General features: G+C 45.2%; 1 protein-coding gene and 1 non-coding gene across 6 annotated transcripts in view; both read right to left on the bottom strand.

Annotated features, from left to right (window-relative positions):
- PTH2R (parathyroid hormone 2 receptor) overlaps positions 1 to 25,596 on the bottom strand; it is a 116,441-nt gene that overhangs the window by 16,131 nt on the left and 74,714 nt on the right. For 3 of the 5 annotated variants that reach the window (XM_046921149.1, NM_001177575.2, NM_001396625.1), the window contains 5 exons: positions 15,387 to 15,481; positions 12,408 to 12,594; positions 9,488 to 9,641; positions 2,857 to 2,917; positions 891 to 957 (listed from right to left, as the gene is read on the bottom strand). In XM_046921149.1, the coding sequence (XP_046777105.1) occupies positions 891 to 957; positions 2,857 to 2,917; positions 9,488 to 9,641; positions 12,408 to 12,594; positions 15,387 to 15,481 (564 nt within the window). The remainder of the gene's footprint in view (positions 1 to 890; positions 958 to 2,856; positions 2,918 to 9,487; positions 9,642 to 12,407; positions 12,595 to 15,386; positions 15,482 to 25,596) is intronic. The other 2 variants (NM_001396626.1, XM_046921159.1) reach the window with 1 other exon arrangement.
- On the bottom strand, positions 6,104 to 6,193 carry MIR460A (microRNA 460a). The gene has a single exon (NR_031587.1). It is a non-coding gene; the product is annotated as a microRNA 460a (primary transcript).

Below are 25,596 nucleotides of genomic sequence, written 5' to 3'. Positions count from 1 at the left end.
AACCCACAGAATATTTTTGCATGATAAATAGCTGCATTTGCATATAGCCAGGGTACAAGCACAGCAGAGCCTCATGGAGGAGCATTATTTTTACAAGGACGAGCCTCAATCGAGCTCTTTCTCCTCTGCTAATTGGGCTTTAAATTAAATGCAATGAGGTTGCTGGCATTCATCTAGTTGAACTATCTGAACTTCTCCATCCTACTATTTCATTTCCAATGATCACGATGCGGTCTTGGTGACTCGTTTCTTCCAAGGTGCGGAACTGATTGCTAGAGCCAGGTGGAGAATTTCTACCAAAAGGAAATTCTGAAGAAAAAAATCCCCCTCAAGTGCAAAGCAGCTCACCTCATCATACATATGATCACATTCTGAAACTGTCCTGCTGTTTATATGCAGATGGGCTGGTTTTCTTCTCACCCACACTGATCATATCCCAAGGCCTCCTGATTTGTGAGTCAGAGCAAAGTACACAGAGTTTGATGCAAAACCCGCTGAAAACTATAGAGAGATTCTTACTGACTCTGTTCAGCTACTCGTGGTTGTATGTAATGGGGAGTTAGGACACGTGAGTGTGGAAAACCTCTTTTGCTTACATTTACATAACTATCAGAACATGGTGTAATAGAGGACCATAGAGAAAGAAAGGGAGAAGAAAGAGGGTAATGCCCAAAAACTGAAAGCACGTTATCAAGCTATTTAGGACTCTACTCAAACACATAATGACCCACTAGCTTCCCCTCATTCAGGTGCTTCCCACTGCAGGTGCCTGGTGAGAATATATGAAGAGTGTAATTAGAGCAGGATAGCTCGGCCCACTCTTTCCACTATGCACACATCACCCGAATACAGTCACTGCCTCCCAGTTGTTGTGATCAGCCAGTACTCACCACGATAGCTGCCAGGATGGGCACCTGAATAATCCATTTTAAATTGCCAGCACTCAAGTCCCAACACCTGAGAAGAGATTGACATCCCATCAGGAAACCATTGGTTGCAAAGACCAACAGACTCGGTGTCTGCTTGGGTAAATCCTCCCTGGAAGGCTGGGGTTTCTCCAAAGTCAATTGGGTTGGAAAGGCCTAGCTCTAACCCTTCCAAGTAGCCCCTTTTCTGCTGTCATACCATTCAAAACTGAAACCCCTGTTAAGTGCCTTTAAAGCTGTATTCTCTAGATGGTGGAACAGCTCTTTCTATAGACACCAAGACTGGTCCCCTTGGGGCAGGAACCCATCCTTTCCCACTTCTTCACTTTGTTAAGAGAAAAACATGCACTAAAAATAATTTGGTTTTTTTTTTTTTTAGGATAACAAAAGAGGCTATGATGGGCTTTGCACTGGCTGAAAAGGCCTAATGCCACCCCTTGGAATAAGCTTGCACAGCTTTCCTCAGGGAACTGTCCTGCCAAATACATGATGATACGGATAATTCTGTTTTTTTTTCCACATTCAGATTCTGTGTACCTCCTTCAACCTGGCTCTCATAGTGAGACACACCCTACACAAAAGCCTTTATCTTCTTTTTGTCTCTAGCCCTTATCCAAGTGAAGACTGAAAGGGCAAGCTGTTGATAAGCACGGACATTCACCTACGGTCTTCCATCTGCTGACGAGGGGCTGGACACTATTTCCTCCCAGGAGTTTCCAGCAGCCATGGAATAAGGTCACTCGGTGTTAATTACTCTGCTTGAATTCTCTCCAACCACAGAGAGAGGAGTGCCACAGGCCTTTCTTTATCTGAGCCAGACAGCCCCCAGATGGCAGCTGCCGTTTTCATTTCATGGGCCAAACTCTGCCCAGGCAACTATTCAAGGAAAGTGAGAGACAGGGGCAGAGAAACCACTGGTGCTGACTGAAAGGTTGTACGAGGACGAGACTGTGCCAATGCAGATGCGTCATACTTCAGTAGCTGTGCTACCACGTCTTTCCATGCCTACAGCTTAGGTTTTTTACCCTTTGGAAAGCAGTTTCTTCCTAGGCAGAGCCATTTGAAAAATTGCCTGTGGTCCCCTCAAATTTCAATAGCAAAATTTTGGGTGTAGATGAAACCTGTTGTCGTGGTCAGCCCCGGGCTGTGCAGTACCAGGGACAAAGGTGGTTATGCTGGGGCTGGAGGGTTGGATGCTGTGGGTACTTTCTTCAGCTCAGTGGAAGAATATGGGGCCTTGGGGTGTTTGTGCAGGACCTAAGAAGTGGCTGATTTGGTAACTTTTTTTTTTTCTGACAGTATCCAGAAGTTGATATTTAAGGATAATTGGGCTGGAGGGTATTCATATTATTCCAGAATAATTCTTCCAATAACAATCTGCAGTTCAGAATGACAGTACATTACTGAGTGCTTTGAGGAAAACTGTCTTCCTTGAGTTTTTATGAATGCTTCTTAATACTAAGTCCATGCTGGAATGCACATCTCCTGCAGTAAGGAGTTACAGCTTCACCTCCTCTTACTGTGCTGAACCTCCTACCTCCCAGCTTCATACCACGATTTCCAGTTCCTCTACTGGAAGGAGAAGTGAATGACTCAACTCTACCGTGCTCTGCAGGTCATTCATTCATGATTCAGGCCATTCCTGTCTCTGTCTAGTTGTGAAAGAGTTTCCTTAAGCCCCATGGATAACAGCTGCAGGTGTTCATATTCATTCAATTCTGTAAAATTCTGAAAAGCCAGGAAATTTGCACCCACTTTAACCATATCAGTTTGCTAACTCACCTTAACAGTTTGCTAACTGTGGGAGTTGATTCTGGCTTTGCCTGGTTCTTCTTTTTTTTTCCCTTTTGATTCACCCTCAAAGTCACCTATGCCAAAAACCCCACAAAGGCATCACACAGGAAAGGGAGAAAGGAAAATCCAGACTTACTCTGTGTCAGCTAGAGTGGCTCTCACGCTGGCCCACGCTGTAACAAATACAGCAGGGAGTCCTGCAAAGAAACAGATCAATGGGGTCAGTATGGAGCTGAGGTCTCTCTTAGCATAAGTTCAAGTAGAGAGGGACAGGGGATGGTGGAAGAAGGAGTTTTTAAATGTTCAGGCATAATCTGGACAAGGAATCTATGATCTCTGTCACTCAGTGTGGCACTGAGTGGCATGGTTAGTGGGCAAAGTGGAAATGGGTTGATGATTGGATTAGATGATCTTAGTGGTCTTTCTCAACTTTAATGATTCCGTGATTCTATGATTCCATGATCTTGGTCTTCTAGATCTTCTGTAATCCAGGTGTTGTAATGATAAGCCATCCACAGGAAGAAAGCATTTTATGGAGGCCAAATTGCATGGTCTGGACATGCCCACCCTACTGAAGTCTTCTGGCTCTCAAAACAGAACAGCTTGCTTTTCCAAGCTGCCCACCATGAGTGGTTTTGGCTTAAGCAGCTTTCTGGTTCATGTCTAGAGATGCTCAGTTGGTCCAGGCCTGAGGAGGGCCATGCACTTGTCAGGATTAATCACCAAGTTCCTGTGCCATGTTCTGGCTCTGACTTTTAGAGACACAGGCTGTTGAATTCGTGTGACTGCTCTAGACAGCTGATTCAATTAAAAGCAGAAATGGGTTTCATACAATGCATCATTCTGAATACATCTGTTCCTTTGCTCTGACTTCAAGGGAAGGTGGGTCTGGAATCAAGTTTGAAATGTATTACACAAAAAATGGCCTTCATGGCAGCAACAAAACAAGGCCTGGGCATGCCTTTGGCATCTTCCCCTGTTCATACCTCCCAGCCATCCCAAAAAGCCCTCTGCAAGGCTCAAGCCATCCCTTCTGTGCATGGAGAGCAGAGCTGAACAGCTGTGAGCTGTGCGGTACCACTTGGCCTCAAGGCTAAAAGACAAATCTTGTCCCATTTGATTTAAAGGAATGGATGTGGCATTCAGAACAAACTCACCTATGAGCTTAACTGAACCACTGTAAGAACTGCACTGCCCTCTGCTCTATGTACGTAATACATACATCTCAATAGTAACATTATCTTGATGACTATTATCCTGACTGATATAGTGACCAGAGCAGTAAGAGGCAGCCATCAGCTGAAGGAGGAAATTTTGGAGGTGATTTTTTAAATTTATTTTGTTTTGTATGAAATGTCAAGGACCCTTTCATAACTCCGGAATCTTTTCAAATTTTCTTTGCTCCATTTTGATTTTTACTGGCCTAGATGGTTTAAAAGCTCTGCTAAGTATGAGAAACTTGCTGTATGAAGCAGACAAATGCTGGAATTCAGAGTAATACTTGCAAAATACTCTAGCCCAAGGTTAACTCCCAAAGGAACCATCCTCATTTCAGCACAGTTACACTGGGCATCATCTTTTCCCTGCAAGAAGTAAAAGAATCACCAATATCCAAACGCGATCTTCTATTTATTTTTTTAGGGTCCAGTTCTGCTTTATTTGTACAACTGAGTCCCCTACTGGCTTCCCTTAAAAGGCAGGATCAAATCCACAGTAGCTTCCACAAATTCCAGAAGAATAACCCCTTTCAGGTGGGGAAAAAAATAAAAAATAAAAATACAAAATAAATAAAGGCGACATTTATCACCGATGACTGTAAATATGCTGTTCACAGGCTAAGCTCACTGGGGCTCACCGTGCATAGGCACACGCTTAACTTTCAGCATGCACTTAAGTCTCATTAGAGTGCTTAAAGGCTTTCCTGACCACGGACGCTTTCCTGAGCTGGGGTGTGGGGCAGGGACGCCAGTCTCATACACACGTGGACAACGGGGCCGTTATCTTGGTTGGAACCTTTAAATGCTACGGTAATATAAGAAAGCATAAATAATTAAACACAGAGCCTCACTCAGGTCCAGCGCAGCAGCACTGCCTACAAAGATACATTTATAAGGAATGCACCCTGCTTTACAATCCCCTGCGATGGAAAGAAAATACTTAACCTATTGCACTGGGAACCCATGAGCATGCTGAAGATTAGGGCTTGGGGGAGGTGATGATTTATTGTAACAAGCACCATCTATTTCCTCCTTGCTGTTAAAAACCCATCTACGAAAAAATACGTGCGTGCACCAAACTCCTGGCTGAGCTACCAAAGGCTTGGATGTGTGTGACTTTGCTGATAGCATTGGTGATATCCTCATTTCCATCAGCTGTCCGTGCTCAGAGGTTTCCTGCCCGCCCGTGAGACTGCAGTGTTCACCCCGTTATGGTGATGCTCTAAATATGAAAGATGGATTGTTTCAGAGATTGGATGCATTGGACACGTACTTGTTCCTCCCTAGTCTGTCCTGTACTTCAGGAAGGACACTGTTCCCATTCCTACTAACCCTGTGTTGTGTTCCAGGTTCCCAGCAACAATAAAACATACAGGAGAAGGTAATTACATCTAAAAATCCCTACATGTGTATTTATTGTGGGCTGCCACCTCACTCTGCTCAGGGAAGCTTAAGGAAAGGATCCTTGACATTTTCTGCAAGACACACAAACTGAACTCCTGGAACCACTTTTACTGCTACGTTTACCTTTGCGCATCTCAAACGTGATCCTTTATTGTGACCATAAATATTCTTACACTTACAGAAAGCGGAACGAGTCCCTGTTTTTAGGTGGAGTTTTTAGTGATGGAGTCACCATCCCTGGAGGGGTTCCAGAACCACGGAGATGTGGCACTTGGGGACATGGTCAGTGGACATGGTGGGGTGGGTTGGGTTGCACCTGGTGATCTTAGTAGCCTTTTCCAGCCTTAGTGATTCTATGTTCCCTCCAGCAATTCTCTTACTTTCAGAGGGGGATCACTAACTCCTAGGTATCTCCATGTGAGAGCAAGACCCTGGGATGGATCATCCCTGCGGCTGAGCACTCACAGCACCCATAGATAGGAGAACCATTAACTAGAGCATCAGGACCGAGCACACCTCCAAGTCAGGCATCTAAATGTACCCTCAAGCAGGCAAGTGCCCATGAAGATACAACTCTGCAAGGAAGAAAGCCATTTGTGATTAAATGCATCCGGCCAACCCTCCAAGGGAAGGATAGCATGCCTCCAAAAAGCCCGTGATCTCCTTATTGGCTGAGTGTGCTGATAGATGCAGGAGCAGATGGGTGCATTTGTGTCCTCCCCATGCCTACAAACACCATGTGCGTGACTGGGCGGCGATGCCGTGAGTGACTTCTACAGAATCCACATTGTATGCGCTGTGCATTTCCAGTTAACACACACAGTGTGTACAATGCAGGTGCTATATAGTCAGGTATGGAACAGGCTGCCCAGGGAAGTGATGGAGTTGCCATCCCTGGAGGTATTTAAGGGATGTGTGGACGTGGTGCTCAGGGTTATGGACTGGTAGCATTGGGTGTATGGTTGGACTTCTGGTTCTTAAGTTTTTTCCAACCTACATGATTCTATGGTTCTATAATCTCCCATCAGACAGAAAAATTGAAAACCTCAAGCTAGACAAAGCCTGGTGGCCACCTTTCTTGCCACCTTTCTTTCACGCTCACCATGCATGTGTCTTCTGACAAATAGATAAATGGTGCATGTATCAAAGGTTCAAGTCAGAGAGGAGGCTTGCTTTGGTGGGTACAAGTGCTTTCAGGCAAGGATAATTTTTGCAGAGATAAACGTGTAGGGCTTCCCATCATGCCTCATGTTGGATACTAGGATATGTTTCTTCTCATAAATACATTGGCACAGCTGCCCAGGGAGGTGGTGGGGTCACTGTCCCTGGAGGTGTTCAAGGAATGTGGAGATGGGGCACTGTAGGACATGGCCGGTGAGCATGGTGGGGATGGGTTGGACTTGGACTTGGTGATCTTAGAGGTCTTTTCCAACCTTAGCGATTCTGTGATTCACCAACCCATGGATCTGTTGGTCTTGTTCAGGTCTTGCTGCAATGCTCACTTTACACTGTAGCTGAAAGCCAGTGCAGTCCAGCCGGAGGAATTAACGTGGTGTGAAGGAAAAATGCCAGTGGAATCAGCTTGGGTTTTCTGGCTATTGGTCATGCTTCTTAGGCTTCCTTCATAAAACAGCTGCATGAAACTTGCAGACTGCTGGGGAATTTATTGTCGCCCATAATACCATTATTTATTTATTTTTGTTGGGTGCTGGCAAGAAACACGTTCCTTTCTGCCATCGGTGCCTCCTTTGCAACTGCACGAAGGGCGCTGCTGACTTCCATGGAGCTGTGCCCCTTTGTGCCAGTAAGGACGTGGACTGAAACGACCCAGCTGAAACCTTTGAGTCTGGCATCAAAGACCAACTATATGTTCTGGTTTCCGCTGTAGACTGGAAATAAGCTGTTGTAGGGTGATCTTTTCTTCCCCCCACCTTGGAAATTTCCAAACAGGATAAATCCTCTCTTGTTTATTGTTGCACGAGCAAAAATAAAAAATAATAAAAAAAAAATTAAAAAATCCCATTTTGGGGGGAAAATGCATTTTCTATACCTCTGTGGAATGTCGTTATTATTTGTTGCCAATTCCCCGTCCTTCACTGCTGTGGTATGGGCAGGATCCAGTGCCCGCTGCAGGGAACTGGAGTTTTTCCACTGACTCCAGTGGCTTTTGGATTGGGTTGCCCTTTCCAGTGCCCAAAAGCTATCAAAGCAATACGTCTGTGCGGGCGTGTGTGTGTACATTATCATGCTAATCAAAACAAAGCAAAAACAAATGCAACGGGAGGGATCCTATGTTCTCATTCCAGAGGAATTTAAATGAAGCAACCTCAAACTTTTGGAAGCACGCAGATGATTGGTGTTGTGACAGGTGTGACTCCAGCTTTGTGGTCGCACTGATAAAATGATTATACTCTGGCAGTGGTTAGAAGAATTAATGAGAGGAACCCATGGCTGTTAGACTGTTTTCCTTTGGCTGCGTTGTGAGCAGCATCAAGTAGGTTTTTCTTGTTAAATATATGGCATTATTTTCCAGCTGATTCCCCCCTCATCCAGAATTTGCTCTGGGGAATTGCTTCTCCAAGTCTTCTCCATACAGTGCAGAGATGTTTTCTGAGAAGCAAATTTTATGTAGCTTGAAGGTTTGGAAGAAAGTGTGGGGTTTTGTTTATTTGTTTTGTCTTAAAAAAAAAAAAGAATATTCTCTGTCTCAGAGCAGATAAGGTAGGAAACTTCTGTCCCTCAAATCTCTCTATTTATTTATATCCCTGCAAACCTACAGATTGGATAAGACTCAGCTTTGTCAGAGAGATGGATGTCCACTCTTTGTTGATATTGTGCCTCCCACCCTAATGAGGCAGCGCTGGTTGTTTCTGGCCTATGAATACAAGGTTAGCAAGGAGCTTTTGGGGAAGGAGAAAGGCTGGAGAGAGTCCTGCAGGCTGATGATTCACTTGCGTGTTCATAGAATTGTTTGAGTTGGAAGGGACCATTAAAGGTCATCTAGTCCAACTCACAAAGCAAAAAAGTGCCGTTCTCCCTAAACTCAGATTTGCACCATCATCTGGTTTGCTTGGAGCTCTGCTGTTATATACAGTGCCAAAGCAAAAGAGCAGCCTGCCATTCATTTCCTGGAGCCCCTTCTAACAGTTCTCCATGTTACACATCTACCATTTCATCCTACATTCACACACTCTGGATACCTATGCCCTGGTTTGTCCACATTTTTAGCTATGCCATGGTTCATCAGCACCCAAAAGCTTGGGTTTTCTTCTGGAAGAAGTCATGCCCTGGAATGGGGATGGTGTAGCACACACACTTCTCGTCCTAAAATGTAGTCAGGATGTGGCCAGGCTCATTTTGGACCCTGAAGCTGGGAAGTGGCCCGGGACCATATAGTTTAGAGGTAACCGTGGGTATCTCTGAGCAGGTTTTTCCTGCTGTAAGCTCCATTGTAGACTCACACCCCATCACTCATAGCCGTGTCCTTCAGGATCATCTAATACATTTCCTGTTCTCCCTTCCAGTCTGCATGCTTCAGACAGTGGTGGGCAGTGCTTTTATTGTCCTCATCCTACCCACACCTCGTAACTCCTTGCAAGGCAAAGCTTATGCCAGAAGTGAACAAAAAGCACATTCTCATCTGAAAAGACTGTGCCCCACAATGCCTTCCACTAATGAGCACCCGCTCTGCACCCACATCCCTTACTCCATGAAAAGATGCTTGGCTTAAAAGGAAAAGGAAAAAAAGGTTTCCCCACAAACTGCAGGCTGCTGCTGTTGTTCCAGCGTATGCAAAACCTCAGGAGCTTTTTACAGCCATAGAGATCAGAGGTAGGAAACTGCAGCTGAGCTCTGCTGTTGGGAGTAGATGCTTACAGCTTCATGCAGCTTTCCAGCTCCTCCAACTCAATGCTGGTTTCTCAGCAAGAAGTACTTGGCAGAGCTGGGGATAACTCAGAGAGTGCACTAAAAGCAGCTCACATGCATGCGTTTGCTGCCCTGGAAAGATGGTAAGATGTCTCCAAGCCCAGAGTGATCCTTCCAGAGATCCCGGAAGCAACACCTTGTGAATACCACAATTCAGAAGTGATAAAAGATTCATGACAGAGCTCACTGTCCTTTGTAAGAGCCACTGTATCTACTTACCCCAGCCAAATAATGTGAATCCCCAAAGATACTTCTTCTCTGAGAAAAAAGCCATGAAGATGAGGCTGTGGAGATAGAGCCCTTCCACCAGAATCCAGTAGTAATTGGTTGCCAGGAAGTAGAGGAAGAAGGTAACCGCTACTTTGCAACCCACCTGCAATGACCACAGAAAGACGAGGTTAGAAACATGGTGTGAAATTCTTGTTCTGCATAAATCCATATTTGCCAGGATGGGCTGAGAAGGAAGGAGAAAGGAAGAAATAAAGCAGAACATTCTCTAACAGAGTTTTTACAAGGATGGGCATTAGTGAGGGAAGATACGAACAATTGAGAAGAAAGCTTCTCCTCAGCTTGACACCATGTCCTCAATATCAAGTCCTCAAGAAGCATCTAAATGACATTCTCAGGCATTTGGTCTGATTTTTGGGTCGTCCTACATGGAGCCAGAAGCCGGACTCGGTCATCCCCATGGGTCTCTTCCAACTTGGGATGTTTGATGACTCTATGATTCTAGGTGAGCAAGGAGGTGTAGAAAGGCTGGGATACATGTGGGTAAACAGTGAACTGATACTCTCCCCCAAACCCAGAGATGAGAGGTTCACCCACTTTCTAGAGTTTCTGTGCTTTATCCTTTTCCTATGACTCATGGCCATGCTAACAAAAGGACTGTGCCCATCACCTTGGGCTGGGTGACCTGGTGAAAGTCACCTCACCTGGGCCCAACATCACCTGAAAGTGTGACTTCTTCCAGAGCCCATGGAGGGATTTCACCCCAAATATCAAGGCATTTTCTGCACAGATCTAGAAGGTGGGAAACCTAGCGGGTCCCTGATTTTTGATGGGAATATTAGCTGGCCTTTCACTTCACACTGAACTACAATCCTTTGCTTAAGAGAGAGGAAAACTGACTAACCCAGTGCTCCCCTGTCCTTTTGGCAGAGTGGGGTAAAACCACCCTTGTACCAACATTCCTCACTCCAGTTAGAGAAAAACTGCTAAGTGAGGATGCTGCATGTGGTTAACTGATACAAAGGGACACATAATGCCTTCTTTTGCAAATGTGGGAAAGAGTGAGATGGAATAGAATTAAGATCAATTAAACAAAAATCCCATCCAGTCTTAACAATAACTTCTATATTCATTAAAAATCACCATCTACCCCCACACAGGGACTGTCAGACAGTAATTGCAAAGCTTCCACTCCCTTTGGAAACAAAATAAATGCATTGATTGTTGCTTTCATCACTTGTTTGCCTGTCAGTTCATCAGAATGGGAAATGCTAACTTCTGCTAATATCCCTAATAACTCTTCCAGCCCAAGAAGAAGCAGAGAACAATGCAGTGAAATATCTTGTGCTCTTTTCACAAGGAGAATGCACTGAAGTGCACTGAGCACTCTGATCAGAGAGTCGCCAAGCTAATGAAATGGATTTCTGAAGCAAGAAGAAAACATGCTACAAATTTCCATTTCAGGGCACCTTAGGCACACGCTAGCAAACATTTCAGGTGCTGATTTTGTAATACGTCATGATCTCTCTTATTGATAACCTGAAGCAATTTGGAGGTATGCCCCAAAGCAGAGCACATCTGGCTGTGTGAGTGTAAAGGTCTCAGGAGCTTATCTCAGTTGGCTATTTCCAAAATGAGGTGTGCATCCTAAAACAGAGTCAACAGGCACAGCTCCCTGGAGGGGTGTGTGGCATGACAGCTGTCTTTGGAGAAGCAGTTAGTACCGTCTGCTGCGGGACAACTGCTGTGATTATTGCCACTGAACAAACACCAGACAATAGGGCTGTTTGTAGCCAGGTCCCTGGTAGTAGTATGGGCTGTGAAACACGCTTATGAAGCCAAATGAATACACAGGCACAAAGCCTGTGCTGTGAGCGGCGATGTCCCGTTGGTGGAGATGCTCTACTAGTGTGCCTGAGCTAGCTCCAATTTCTTTTTAATTATTTTTGTGCATTGAAGTTAACATTTGATCTTAATAAAAATCCCTCCCGTCTCTGTAGCATCCAGCAGTCTGTGGATAGCAAGGATCAGTCATGGGAGGCCTATGGTGAGACCAGAGATGAGAAGAGTAGACAGCTTCAGCAGGTGATGACGATTTTGAAATCTGAGGATAGGCTTCAACCCAACAACCACATGGACAATGCAGATGTCTCCATCTGAGCCACCTGTGCCATGAAGAGACACAAGTACTTCTGGAGTCAAGTTCACCTGGCCTCATTTAAGTTGCCGATATGATGAATCGTGCTCTTTACTGTTTGTGTTGATCTGATTTCCTTTGACCATAGAGGGAAATGGAGGTGACAAGAGTGAATGATGATGTGTTGCTTGCAGACATCTACTTTTATGCAGATGAATCCTACCCTTTCTCTTGTGACTGTGGGCAAACTCTCCACTGACTCTTCTAAAAAGTCTTTTATCAGAGGTAGAAGTGATCGACCGGTCGTGGTTTGATGCAAAGTTAGAGCGAGGTGAGATATCTACTACTGACTTTCTTCCTCATGAGATACCTCCACTCTAGCCCTGGAATTAGTGCCAGAAGTCTTCCAAGACACAAAGAATCAGATAATCATTTGAATTGGAAGGGACCCTGAAAGGGCATCTAGTCCAATTCCCCCTGTAATGAACACAGATACCCACAGCTTCATCAGGTGCTCAGAGTCCCGTCCAGCCTGACCTTCGGTGTCTGCAGAGATGGGGCATCTACCACCTGGGTGATAGTTTGATGGTACAGATGTTACAGCGCATTACAGCACAGTATTGCCTCTATGGCTCGTACAGATAGGAGCTCCAAGTAGAAAATCAGCCAAATACCCACCGCAGTAAAAATGGGTAATGGTCCAACGCCTTGCTGAAAGGGGTGAGGTGTTGGGCGGAAAGGACAGAGGTATGAGGCTGCTCTGGTGATACTCACAAACTGTGACTTATCTGCTGGAGGTGCTTCAGTTATGGATTTCAGGTCTTCCTCAGAAATCCGCTCCATCTCCTCCAAAGCTGACCCAGAGTATAAGACCGCGTCCTTCACGAAGATGCTCACAGCTCTCAACATGAAGGAGACAAACAGGTGCATGTGGATGTAGTTTCTAGTGCAGTGCAAACGCCTGGCATGGAGAAAAGAGATGAGTTGGAGTAGGTTAGCCTATCTGTTAGACAGATTGAGGGTCACCTCTGTTTCTTGAGAGCCCTATACCACTGACTTTGCATTGGGACAACATGGTACCCATACTCATTTCATAGAATCATAGAATCGGACAACCATACTACAGTTGGGTTAGAAGGGACATTAAAGGCCATCCAGTTTCACCCCTGTGCTGTGGGCTGGTTGCCCCCCCGCTAGATCAGGCCGCCCAGGACCCCATCCAAACTGGCCAAGAGCACCTCCGGGGATGGGGCAAAGCTCTTGTTTCTCGCTAGGAACTTCTGGCAAGAAACAAAGATGCATTTTGCTCCTATTGGGCTCAGGTGGTGAGGATGCATGCAGTGGGCTGTGTGCCATCAGTCTACAGCTAGAGGATGCAGTGAGACAATATCCATTGTGCAGTGTACGGGGCATGAGCATCCTTGTATGCAGCATGTGCACAGTGTGCAGTGCACGTGCCATAAGTGTGCATCAGACATGTAGTTGTTTTCCCAGATGTACAGGCATCAGGCAGGATACGTGCACAGCTCTCACTGATACTAAAGCGTTTATCTTTGTCCCTCTCACAGATGACTCCTCCAAGAACTCCACTCCTCTCATAGAGTTAAGTCTGCATCTAAAGATTTCACACTTATCTATCTGCATTTTGTGCAGAGGAAATGGGCTGCAAATACTACAGAGCTTGTGGACAATAAAAGCCTCGCAGAGTGTCCTGCAGCATAAACTGCTTATTTTTGTGCCCATGCCAAATTCTGTCCTGGGGTTAGCATCTATGTTGTGCTGGGCTGTTTCCTCTGATAGCCATTGGAGACACTAACTACTGGTCGACATGCTAAACAGTTCTGGGGCTCTACCCCAGCAAAGCCTGCACTGCAGCTGCAGGTGAATGACCCCACAAATGCTGATTGTAAAGCGCTTTAAGATCCTTTTGGAGGAAAAGCTGGACAGTAAGAAGTGAATTGGACACAGATCCATAAGGTGTGTTTTATAAGCAGTGATCTTGCCTCTGGGGAGAAGAGTTGAGTACGAATCAGTGAATGGATTTATACCCTCTTAAATCCCCAGCTCTAACATCAGTAACACAAATATGATTGCACAAATAAAAGTCATGTTCTTTCCTCTTTTGGGACAGCTTGTCAGAGTAATAGCAGTTGTTTCCTGTACTATTATAGTCCAAATTAAGCTAAGTGGAATTGTTGAGGTACAAATGAAGATGAGCTTTGCTCCCTGCATTTGAAATGTAGTCAGCAAACCTCTGGATTATATGTTAACTGGAATAAAGTCTGGCTTGGCCTCTGCTGCTCCTTTGATCCTTGGGGCAAAGATTGTCTCCACCTGTCTAGTTTGGGCTAGGAGGTGACAAAGTGATGCCTCTTGAAGCTAGGAGCACTCATGCATATGTGGACATTAAATGTTCTATTAGTCTTAACAGTGTAGTGCAGAAAATGGAAAAAAAGGAGAAAAGGTTGAAAGGGCAGGAGGTTGGTGGCCTTTGTGGAGTATGGTTGGGTTTTGGGATCATGCCTCCAGGAGGGGTCTGCAGCCCGCTCTACCCTGTCTGTCTCATAGGCTCAGGCATTGGGATGCTCTGCTATCCAAGCAAACCCTCCCAGCCTCCTTGTGCTCCCTACAGAGAGGTCTGAGCACTTACAGAGCCAAAGGGCACACATTTTATACCAGCTGGTATGTCCCCGGGGTTTTAGCCTATGCTTAAATGATGGTACCTGCCAGGTTCATCTGCAGACACCAAATGGCTGTTTGTTGCATGGAGAACTTCCCTTTGCAGTTGATGTCTGGGTCCTGCTGTCTGCTACAAAAAGCGACTCCCAGCAGCCAAATGGAGGAAAATATGGGGCTTGTGGCACTGGGCTTTAGGGGTCGGAGTCCTGCTCTACCTACTCACCAGATACAGGTGCCCAAAGTTTTTGCTGTGAACCATAGAATCACAGAATCATAGAATAGTTTGGGTTGGAAGGAACCTCCAAGATTATCCAGTTCCAAGCCCCTGCTGTAGGCAAAGTTGCCAACCACTAAATCAGGCACCAGATCAGGTTGCCCAGAGCCCCATCCAGCCTGGTCTTGAGTACCTCCAGGGATGGGGCATTTTAAAGTCTCTGTTAATGATACTTTTCATCCCACCTCTGGTCATGATGGTAGCAAAAAACATGCAAAAGCCAGCTCAATGGGCTGGATGGTGCAGGTTCAAACCAGTAGTTAGGGACCTACATCCCTTGGACGGTGGAGAGAGAAGGCAGAAGAGCAAGTGGTCATTTCTAGCTCCCCAGGTACTGGAGCAGAATGGGAAGAATGAATGACTCTGTCCAAGACTTTTATATGGCCAGGGTACCCTTCAACTAGTCCTTCCTTCAATAAAGTTTGGATTTAGAGGGGCATTTCCCTTATGAAACCTTAACCACCTAAAAATTACCCGTCTAACTCTAAGGACAATTAGGAACAGAAAACTCTACGTGGTATTCCAAATGAGACAAGTGTCTTCTTGGAGGTGTTTCACTTCCCATTTGTTGTAAATCTGGTCTAGAAAACTCCATTGCAGACAATGGGAAGAAGTTCAAACATCCCTCCCCCCATCCCCCAAAAGTTTGACCTAAGCGGGACTAACACAGCCCAAAGCACAGATGCAACCCTTTGTGGCTTGCTGAAGAAGCACACGCCATCCCAATTTTATCCTTTAGGAAAGCCCAAGGCTTTTCTAGTCCAGCAATAACTCGCTTAGGTAGAAACAGAGCCGCCTACCTGAAGTATCCCAGGATAAGGACAGCAACTGTGAGGGATCCCAGAGAGATGGAGTATCCAACAGTATAAATCAAATAGAGGCGATCAAAGACCTCCTGCAGTACAAATGATGGAAAAAATAGCGTCACATTAGAACGCGTCCTCCTGCATTGTAACACATCCACTGTAGCAGTACAGAGATTCAGGCTGTTGTACTTGTTGGGGTGTAGATCAATGGGCTTGGGAGACCTTGGGCAATCACATCTGATGTCATCTTTTGGACATTAGAGCAGCTTGGAAGGTGGGATTTCTCTTTCCTAATGGCTGGGGTTGGAGCTCTGATTTTTGCAGTGGAATAGTGATGAAGATGGGAGTTTTGCAGCATTTTCATCCCAAAGGAACCCAAAGCGCCTTACAAACTCTCAGCCAAATCCAGAGATCACTTGGCAATTTTTGCTCAAATAGAATGCCCACTGACCTGGGATTTTTGCTGGAAGAGCAGAATTTAGCTGTAGGGCTGTGCCATACTATTGCTGATTCACTGATGGCGAGGCTGATGGAGTGCCAACTTACCACGGAAGACATGGGGAGGGCATATTTTGGCTCAGGGTTGTGAGAAGAAATCAATTCCATTTGTGTTTTTTTTGTTGTTTTTAATCTAAAGCACCCTATGACTATGGTTATCCAATGCAGACACCACTTCAGCTAGCCAAAATCCCACTGGAAATGGTCCTGTTCACAGGAGAACTCACAGCTGTTAATCCTGCAGTGCTAGCTGCCTTGCCCCTCTATGTTTTAGTGCTGGGCCTGGAAACCCTTAGCTTTCCATTAGATTTTGAGATGTTCTCCTTCGTTCTGTATCTGGGGCATGCGTCTTAATGTGAGGCTTACTGAACACACCTGCCTGAAAAGGGTTAAAATGCCTGCCCCATCCTGGCTCACGCTGCCTTTCATCATCTGAACTCAGAAATAAACCGAGAAGAAACCAACCAATTCAGCATCTTTCTCCTCGTTCCCTCCTCCTCCAGCCCCCGCCTTTCCCTCACCCCACCCGCTGGGCTGCAATAACATTCGTAACACGGGGTTCTGAATGACAGCTCTGATTTTGATTTGAGGCTAGCAATGCTGTCCTGGAATGCAAAACCTCAGCCCTATTACATCAGAGTCCCCAGATATGTGAATGTTTCTTTGCGGTTTCCATTGGTAGAGTGGTGTGCTTGCCAATATTAATCCTACTGTGGATGTGTGCGCGTGTATATATGTATATGTGGGGACAGTAGGCACTAAAAAATGAATAGGAGCAGGCTGGAGAGTTTTAGGAAAAAAAAACAATATAATAACTTGTTCCCTGTAAGGCCTGGTGCACTTTTCCAGCTGCCAAACTGGGTTCCTCTTTGAACTGGAAAACATCTGCCTCCATGGTGAAGACTAACAAAAAAAAAAAAAAAAAAAAAAAAAAACCTTACTCCAAGTTTTGGGTTCTTGGTCATTTGGCAGTTCTGAGGTGTTACTACACCCAGCTGAACAAAAGCATCCCTGAGCCCCATTCAGAAATCCAACCGGAAAGATCCATCTTCCTATCAGACAACGGCACCATTGTAGCAGCAATGGCCTTGGGAAGGGCCTGCTGATTGGCTGGCAGAACACTTTCAGAGGCTGTGGTTAATTCCTCTGATTAACCACAGGGCCTCTTTTTGAAAGGATGTCGAGTCAGAACTGCCAAGACATACACATGCGTGCATGCATGCACGCTGCTCTGCCTGCTTGCAGACGTAGGTGCTGCATGTCTCATCCAGCATCACAACGGGGATCCTCCAGGGAAGGTTAATTTTTGGATGGGGTGTTTAGGTTCTTGAGGAAAACCTCAGAAGGTTTCCCAAAATGCTGAGACTGACCTTGGAGAGGGCAGCTCCTGCTTACTAGTTTCCAAGAGTACTTGTTCTTGGGAATGGGGAGACCTGGATTTACCCAGGAGAAAAAAAAAAGGGCAATTCCAGGTCTCGCTCATCTCCTAGCTTAAGGGAGGTCCCAGCTGTGGAAACCGAAATGCTGAATCAGGAAAGGTCCTCCAGGTAACAAAACACTGAGTCATCTGCCAGCTGAAACAACCACCTTCACAGTCTGAGAAACCTCTTTTTCAAGCTAATGGAAGATCAAATAATTCACAGAAGACCACAAAAGTCATGCATAGCCAAGCCAAGGACATTGCTTCTGTAGGCTCCAGACAGTGTGCTCTCCAATAGACCATCCTGCTACAGGAGTTCCACATGATGTCTCTGGTAAACCTGCCCTGAACAAACACTGACTGTCACTTGTCCTCTACCAACCTGTTGGAAGTGGCAACCCAGCCTTCATAAGCGTGGCCCTGCCCCTCCATGATATGCTGTTTTAAAAGGTGTGACACTTTAACTGATGCCATTTAACTCATCTCTTGCTGTAATTCTTCACTGTTTCAACTGTTGACGCGTGCACACTGAAAAAGGAGAAGCTGAAAAGGAACTGAAGGAAACTGAAGGACACAAAAACCCCTTCAAGATCTGTGATGCTGGTGGTATGGATTATCAACAAAATATTGTAAAATTCACAATACAATAACAAGATTAGGGAACATCAGCTTCATAACTGGTGTCCCCGAATGTTGCTGCCTGCCTACTCCATCCCATGCCCTGCTGGGATGAGATAGTGTTGGGAGAGGTGTGGGATGGATCTAATCTTCATCCTTTCTTCTTATTCCCAAATGAATACTTTGAAGGCATTCTCCTTGCTGAGATCTCACATTTGCTCCTGGAAGGATTTGGACAGGATAAGGTACTCTGCTGTGGGTGATTTGCCTTTGGGGTTAGTGAAATGGCTTCCCATCAAGTCAAGCACCATACTTCCTCTCTATGGTCATGGCCTGTGGTTCTCTCAGGCACCGTTCAGCCTGCACCCTTCCTTTCTCCCATGCTCTCTCCATGTATTACAAAGCTCCACCAGACCACAGCCATCCGTCTTGTATCTCCAGGTGAACTGATCTGTCTGCAGTGAACCAGCCCACCTGCTCCTTCCCTCCCCACCTCACTCCAGCCATAACTCAGAGATCGGTGAACCACAAAAGGTGTAAGTACTATTTCAGATGTACTGAGTGCTAAACCTGTAACAAGACCTTCCTTTCTCCCTCCCTGTTGGTATGGTGGGAGACTTCCTCTCTGCTCCCTTTTGCATCTCAGCTTTCCGCCAGCCTGACCTCAAGGTAGGAACTTTGCTACAGCCTAATGACTTTGGGAGAACAGGAAAGAAAACAGAGAAGGAGGTGGCTTCTATGTGAACTCTGAAAGTGAGTGGAAAAACAAAACAAAACAAAAACCAACAATGAAACAAAATAAATGAAACCAAGCCATCACGGGCATCCACAGGCTGCATATGCCCCCCCCTCCCCCCAAAAGGTCTCTGCATTCCACTCTCCCTGTGGTTTGGATATCTTCCAGGTGTGTGACCCTCAGAGCAGTTGGCTGTTAGACTTTCATACGGTGCTCAGGGCTTAACCTGACTCCTAATTTGTCTGCTTTCACCAATGGAGAGGTAATTTGCATTGATGTGAATCCAGAGGAAATCTGTTTTCCTCCACAGAGCTCAGAGCTACATCAGAGAACCAGAAATAGGGCTTCAGGGCCCCATCCAGTGCAAAACCATGTCTGTGCTTTCCGTTCTGCACTGCAGCCTGCATAGGACAATCTGTGGCAGCTCCCTTGACTTTTAGTATGAATACGTGGAGTTCCTTATAGTGGACTTGGTCCCTTGGTTTGATTTTAGATAGCTATTTGTGTGGATGGCTCTATCAGTTCTGACCACTTGAGGTCGAGAAAGCTGGAAGAAGGAGGTATTTTGGGCTGCAATTCATCAAAAAAAAAATGTAATTAATCACCAAGTCCAACACCAGCCCAGCCCCACCATGCCTACTGACCACATCCCTCAGTGCCACATCTCCATGGTTCTTGAACACCTGCAGGGACAGTGACTCCACCACCTCCCTGGGCATCCTGTGCCACTGCATCACTTCTCTCTGAGAAGAAATTGTTCCTAATATCCAACCTGAACCTCCTCTGGCACAATATGAAGCCATCACCTCTCATCCTATTGGCATTACATGGGAGCAGAGGCTGACCCTCACCTTACCGCAACCTCCATTCAGCAAGTTGTAGAGAGCAATAAGGTCACTGCTCAGCCTCCTCTTCTCCAGACCAGATAATGGTTCCCCTCCATTCAAGTCTCAGGTAAGAGTCTGTCACTCTCAGAACTCAGTTCAGTTGTCCTTACACGTGTCCCATTATTTCAGACACATAAATGTCCTATCTGGTTTCAAGCTGCTTTTACAAAAGCAAATAACTTTCCTATAACCCCATATTGTATAAGCCATCACCATGCAAATGTCTCTCACACTCCAGGACATTTTGTTTGATCCCAGATATATAACCTATGTCTCAGACACTGGTCAAGATCTTCAGGGCTTTGATATTTGTCTGCCTTGTTTACTTCCAGTGACACAGGGATTACTGGCACAGACTGAGAAATTTGAGTCTGTATCTCTGTGATTGCATGATTTATCACCTTGGTGACTGGTAGCAAGCTACATTCTGAATATCATTTTATTGTGCCTCGTATCCAACTTTCTGCTCTTCCCCTCCTACATGAGATAATGCAAGACTCTGCAACATTTCTGCTGTGACACTGAAAAAGATCCAGTGGTCTTCTGAGGGACTGGTAGGTTATGCTGAAGGGTGGGATTACCAGTATGTTAGGATAGAAAAGTATGCAAGGACTTCCCAGATCAAGTATCTGCAGACTTAGTGGAAGCTGCTGATTCAGATGTTGCTAATGACATGTCTGAAATAAGCAGGGGCAGCATCTTACTGTTCTGAATGATAAGAAATGCCAAGAAGCCTCTGACACTAGCTCTAGTCACTGCATCCCTTCCCTTCCCTTCCCTTCCCTTCCCTTCCCTTCCCTTCCCTTCCCTTCCCTTCCCTTCCCTTCCCTTCCCTTCCCTTCCCTTCCCTTCCCTTCCCTTCCCTTCCCTTCCCTTCCCTTCCCTTCCCTTCCCTTCCCTTCCCTTCCCTTCCCTTCCCTTCCCTTCCCTTCCCTTCCCTTCCCTTCCCTTCCCTTCCCTTCCCTTCCCTTCCCTTCCCTTCCCTTCCCTTCCCTTCCCTTCCCTTCCCTTCCCTTCCCTTCTTCATTTTTACATTCATTTTTATTTAATAAAAGATGTCACTTAAAAAGCCTAATGACAGGGAGAAAGAATATCTGCAAAAAGTCACTGATTTCCAAAGCCTGAAGAAAATCACTGTGTTGAGCATGTCATTTTGCTACATAATTCTCTTGCCCTCATTCACAGAGGTGTCAAGCACCTCAGGTCCCTATAATCCCAGCAGGGACTATGGTAGGAGTCTCACACCAAAAAACCCAAATCTAGCTGTGTAAATGTGTCTCCAGGTATGTTGGCCTGTGTTCACCTGACAGGCAACAAAGAAAGATCTTCAGATTCAGCTGCCTACACCGAATTATGAGGTACTATGTGAGATACCGGGGGATACCCATGAGGACTCCAGACACTGCTTCAGAAGAGCATGGATTTCATAGATCACAGAATCACAGAATAACAGAGTTTGGAAGGGATGGCTGAGATCATCGAGTTCACCCCCCTGCTAAAGCAGGTACTCTGCAATGGGTTGCACAGGAAGGCATAAACCACCAGATGCTCTCAGCAGGCTCTAGGCACAAAATATTTTAAGCAGCACTACATTAAGAAGTGCTTTAGCATTTGCAGGAACCCATCAGGCATACTTTACAGGCATGAAATGAGGATTGCACATCAGGGCTACTTGCAAGAGTGAAGAACAGGCTTGGATAATACACTTTTATTCCTACACACACTATCACATCTATCCGTCATTTGCGATGTGAATGCACAACACTTTTTGATGGTGTTTCACCTCTGTAATTCAGTACACAATGTCTAAACGTGTTTTATGCCACCAGTATGAGGATACATGAAGTTATTGGTTTCTAAAGGGACCCCAGAGAGCTCCAAGAGCCAAGGCCAGGCACAGAAGAACTTTGGTTTGAACAATGGAGTTTGGATAAAGCAGCCCTGGACCATGCTGTGCCTTTCCTATTGTGTTTGGTGTGTGATGGATTCCTGAGACCTCACTGATTTCTCTGGGAGCAGTAAAACCACCATAATATAAACAAGCAGTAGCAGACAAAGACGGGATTGGTGGGCTGAGGTTAGATCTTAGGATGGTCCATTTTGCTGGGTTGGCGGTTTCCAAGCTTAGCTAACCTCCCAAGTTGCTGGCACATATTCCTCATGATTTCAGTAGATGTCACATTTACCCTTAAGCTCGTCCTTGAAAACAGGATGAGTTTGTCTGATTTTTTCTTTTAAAAAGATGTGTTTGGCTTTAGTGCTATTTTTGGGGAGGTGGAAATGAAGGGAATTTCTGCTTACGGAGCAAAATATGTCATTACTTCTGATAATGTCTTAAAGGGCAAACATAAAAATGGCCATAGGTGACCCATGGCTGTGTGAAAGGGAAGGGGTCCATGGTCAAAGTATTACTGTGCTTTTCAGAGAGATATTGCTTCAAAAGCTGCACCCTAGTGCCAGAACCCATCAGGTCTTCCCAACTGTACCACTCGTGATCCAAAGACTAGCTTCAAGAAAAAAAGGCCACCCTTAATTATATTCTTAGAGGAATCTAAGACATCTCCAAAGAGAACGACCACTCTGGGCCAAAGGCCCTTTTAGCCTTAGTCCCTATCTTCTAGGGACAAACAAAGCAGAACGAATTACAGAATCATGAGACCACAGAATCACAGGATTGCAGGGGTTGGAATGGACCTCTAGAGATCATTGAGCACAACCCCCCTGAAAAAGCAGGTTCCCTACAGTAGGTTGTACAGGTAGGCATCCAGATGGGTTTTGACAGAGATAAATATACCTACACATAACATATGTATGTCCTGTTGTTCCCTAGGAACTGAAATCTAGGGAAAAGTGCCAGAACAAAACAAGTATCTCTATATAATTACACATATATGTGTGTGTGTGTGTGTGTGTGTGTGTGCCTGTGTTTATATATAGGACCCAATGATCCATCGAGTGATTGGTAGTAGTGAATACCCTCTCCTGATGTTCAGCAGTCTGTGGCTCAGTGGCATGAAACACAGCAGACAGACAAACAGATGGTGTTTAACCACACCACCTCCCTCAAAGGGTGAACACTGCCCAATCTGTTCCCCTTCCTTCCCTTGTCTTCCCGTCTCTTTCTAAACACTGCAAAGAAAATAAATGGCTCAGAGCTGCCCGGTCAGGGTGCTGGGCTGGGGAGACACAGCTCTCAGCCTGTCTCTTCAGAGGCAAGGAGGCTTTCTGAAGAGCCAGAGTGCAATTGGGATGGGGGATGTCCACGCGCAGCTCTTGGGAAGGGAGTTATTTCTTGGGAAATAACAAAATTTCTCATCGTCTCTGCTGCACCAGTGAAGGGTTATCTTAAAAGAAGAACATGAGAGTTTGGAAAACAGCCCAAAGAAAACCATCTTATCTTCCCATGGCATGCTACGAGGACACTTTCCCATGAAACTCCTTTCTACGGTCCGCAAACATTTGCCTTCTACAGACCACGTCCGAGAGATGGTTATTCACAGCAAGATTTATGCTACCTGCAAGGTATTTGGAGAAACACACTCCAAGAGCCAGCTGCAGCCTACCTGCTGCCCTGGCTGATGAGAGGACATCAATCTTCTGGGCTGCCACTCCAGCGCCCTTCAGCAGTGCTAATTTTCCCTTAGAAAACAGCCTGAGAGCAATTGCTCACTGGGCAGTTATGAGCTGTTAATTCTCCCAGCTCTGATGGCTTTAGCATAATTTGCTTATTTCAGAAAGTGGTTTCCTTGCCGCTCTGTGTGAAATAATCCATTACATGATTCAGGAAAAAGTAGCACAAGACACAAACCTTCTTAGGGGCTGTCTATATGCTACTTTGGTCAATATTATAATTATCCCACAGTGGCTAAGATGAGGAAGCTACAAACCTGAACAAACATACATGGACATATATATGTGTATGTGTACATGCACATGGGTGTTTATTTAGGAGTGTGTATCTGTATACACGCCTATCTATAGATATAGGCCTATTTCTAGAGATAGCCACGCATATATATGTAGATTGTCCCAGACCTAATGCTTTTTTGCTTCTTAAAATTTTCTGTTGTGACATCTGCTCAGATGCTGTCCTACTCTGAGCAGCCCATGATCCCCTTTTGGAACGTTGGTTGAATGCAGCTGTTAGTGGTGACGCAAAGATGCTGTGCCTTGGGGGGGTTGGGGGTGGAAATAATAATAGCAAACAATCTCTCTCTAAAGATTGATGAGTCTATCTTGCCAAATGCCCCGATTCTCACATCTCTTGGCATATTTACTTCAAGCAACAATCAAAGGAAGGTTTATTAACACCAGTGCTTCAGAATCGTGCTTGGGTGTGAAGACAACAGCCTTCCTTGCTTCTGATAGTCACCATATGGCAAGGAAAAAACAAGGTTATTCCTTATTTTCTTTTATTTCCACAGTGCTTTTTGTACTGGGAGGTCCCACAGACACATTTGTCACTAAGGTGCAGCTATCTCTGGGACAAAACTTGGCAATTACCTGACAGCATGCAGCGTTATGAAAACGCAAATACCATAATAATAATAATAATGATGATGATGATGAATAAAATCTGTTGTTGAAAAACACATGGTAATCAAGGTGCAATTCCAAAGCTAGGGGAAACCTCCTTTATTTCTAACGTTCTTTGGCCTGGACAGGCACTGCTTAGGCAATACCAAATTATCCATTTAATCTGAACAATAAAGATGCAGTAATTTGTCTCACCATTAAAAATCATTAAAGTCAATTCTGTGTATCTAGAACAGAAAAGTAATAGCAAAAAATGACTGAGCCTTGTGTATAGAATAATGAGGATAATAAGCTTCTTGGGAGGGTTTAATTAAAACAGCTCATAAAAGTAGAGGTCATGAGGAGCAGTGATTTTCCAAGTAGGGGCAGAGCAAAGAATACAAATGCAGTCTTCTGTAACTTGGCACCTCATCTAATGTCTGTTAGGACACAGTGCCCCAGTGCCCCATTTGTGAAATGACCACCTCTGCACCGAGGGGGACACAAGGACAAATACAAGAAACCCCAACAGAGACAAGGACAACAGACTTTGCTTTCAGCATTTTCTTCTTTCAGCCTGGGGATGGGAGGTCTCTGTTTCTTCCTTGTGATGACAACAAATGTACAACTCTCTCTTCTTTGTACCCTTCCCCAGCCAATTAACTTGTGTGGTGGTGGCCAATTAACTTGGCTAGGCCAAGTCCTAGCCTCCAACATGGGAGGTTAAAAACAAGGGGAAATCTAAGAGACTTGCTTAGATGGAGGGGTTTGCAGCAGATGATTCCCACCACAGGAAGTGGCTGAGAGAGGTGGGGAAGGGGAGATGAAATGTCGAGAAGCTGAAGCAACATACTGAAGCTCTCAGTGTGAGTGAGATGCTCAGTGACTTCATCACCTACTCCAGAAACCACACAAAGACCTCTGGGGCTAAAATAGCTGTTTCTAACATACAGAGGAGATATGTTCTACCAAAGATGTTCTAAATGTAAACATCTTCCAGCACTGAGACGCCATGCAATAGTGGAACAGTACGTGGTGTACACAAAGATGTCTACAGCTTTACTGCATGATTGAACATATGCAAATACTAAAATAATGTCTTTCATAACTAAATAACTTTATTCTCCATCCTTGGAGATAGACAAAGGCTGTCTGGACATGGTCTGGGGCAACTGCCTCTGACTGAGCAGGATGCTTGGGCTAGATGACCTCCAGAAGTCCCTTCCAACCTCAGCTATTCCATGACTCAAACAGTGGTTCAGCATTGGAGAAGAAATATGAAAACTATCTGTGGTTGGATTTAAAATTAAGAATATTCTCCCAAAGGGACTGTGTGTCATCTTCAAGTTTGCTCTTCACTGTGAAGGTTGCAGTTTGATATTTGTCTCCAACTGTCTGAGAATAAACCTTGCTGCAAAGGATCAGTTCCTACTACCATGTCCCATATCCAAGGAGAATATCTTCTAAGCACCATTGAGAAACAAGAGATTTCTGCTAAATACTTTGCAAGGTGAAGAAATAAGGGATCAT

The sequence above is a fragment of the Gallus gallus genome, chromosome 2 (assembly GCF_016699485.2).
Source record: "Gallus gallus isolate bGalGal1 chromosome 2, bGalGal1.mat.broiler.GRCg7b, whole genome shotgun sequence".
Lineage (NCBI taxonomy): Eukaryota > Metazoa > Chordata > Aves > Galliformes > Phasianidae > Gallus > Gallus gallus.
This window is presented reverse-complemented; position numbering and strand designations above follow the sequence as displayed.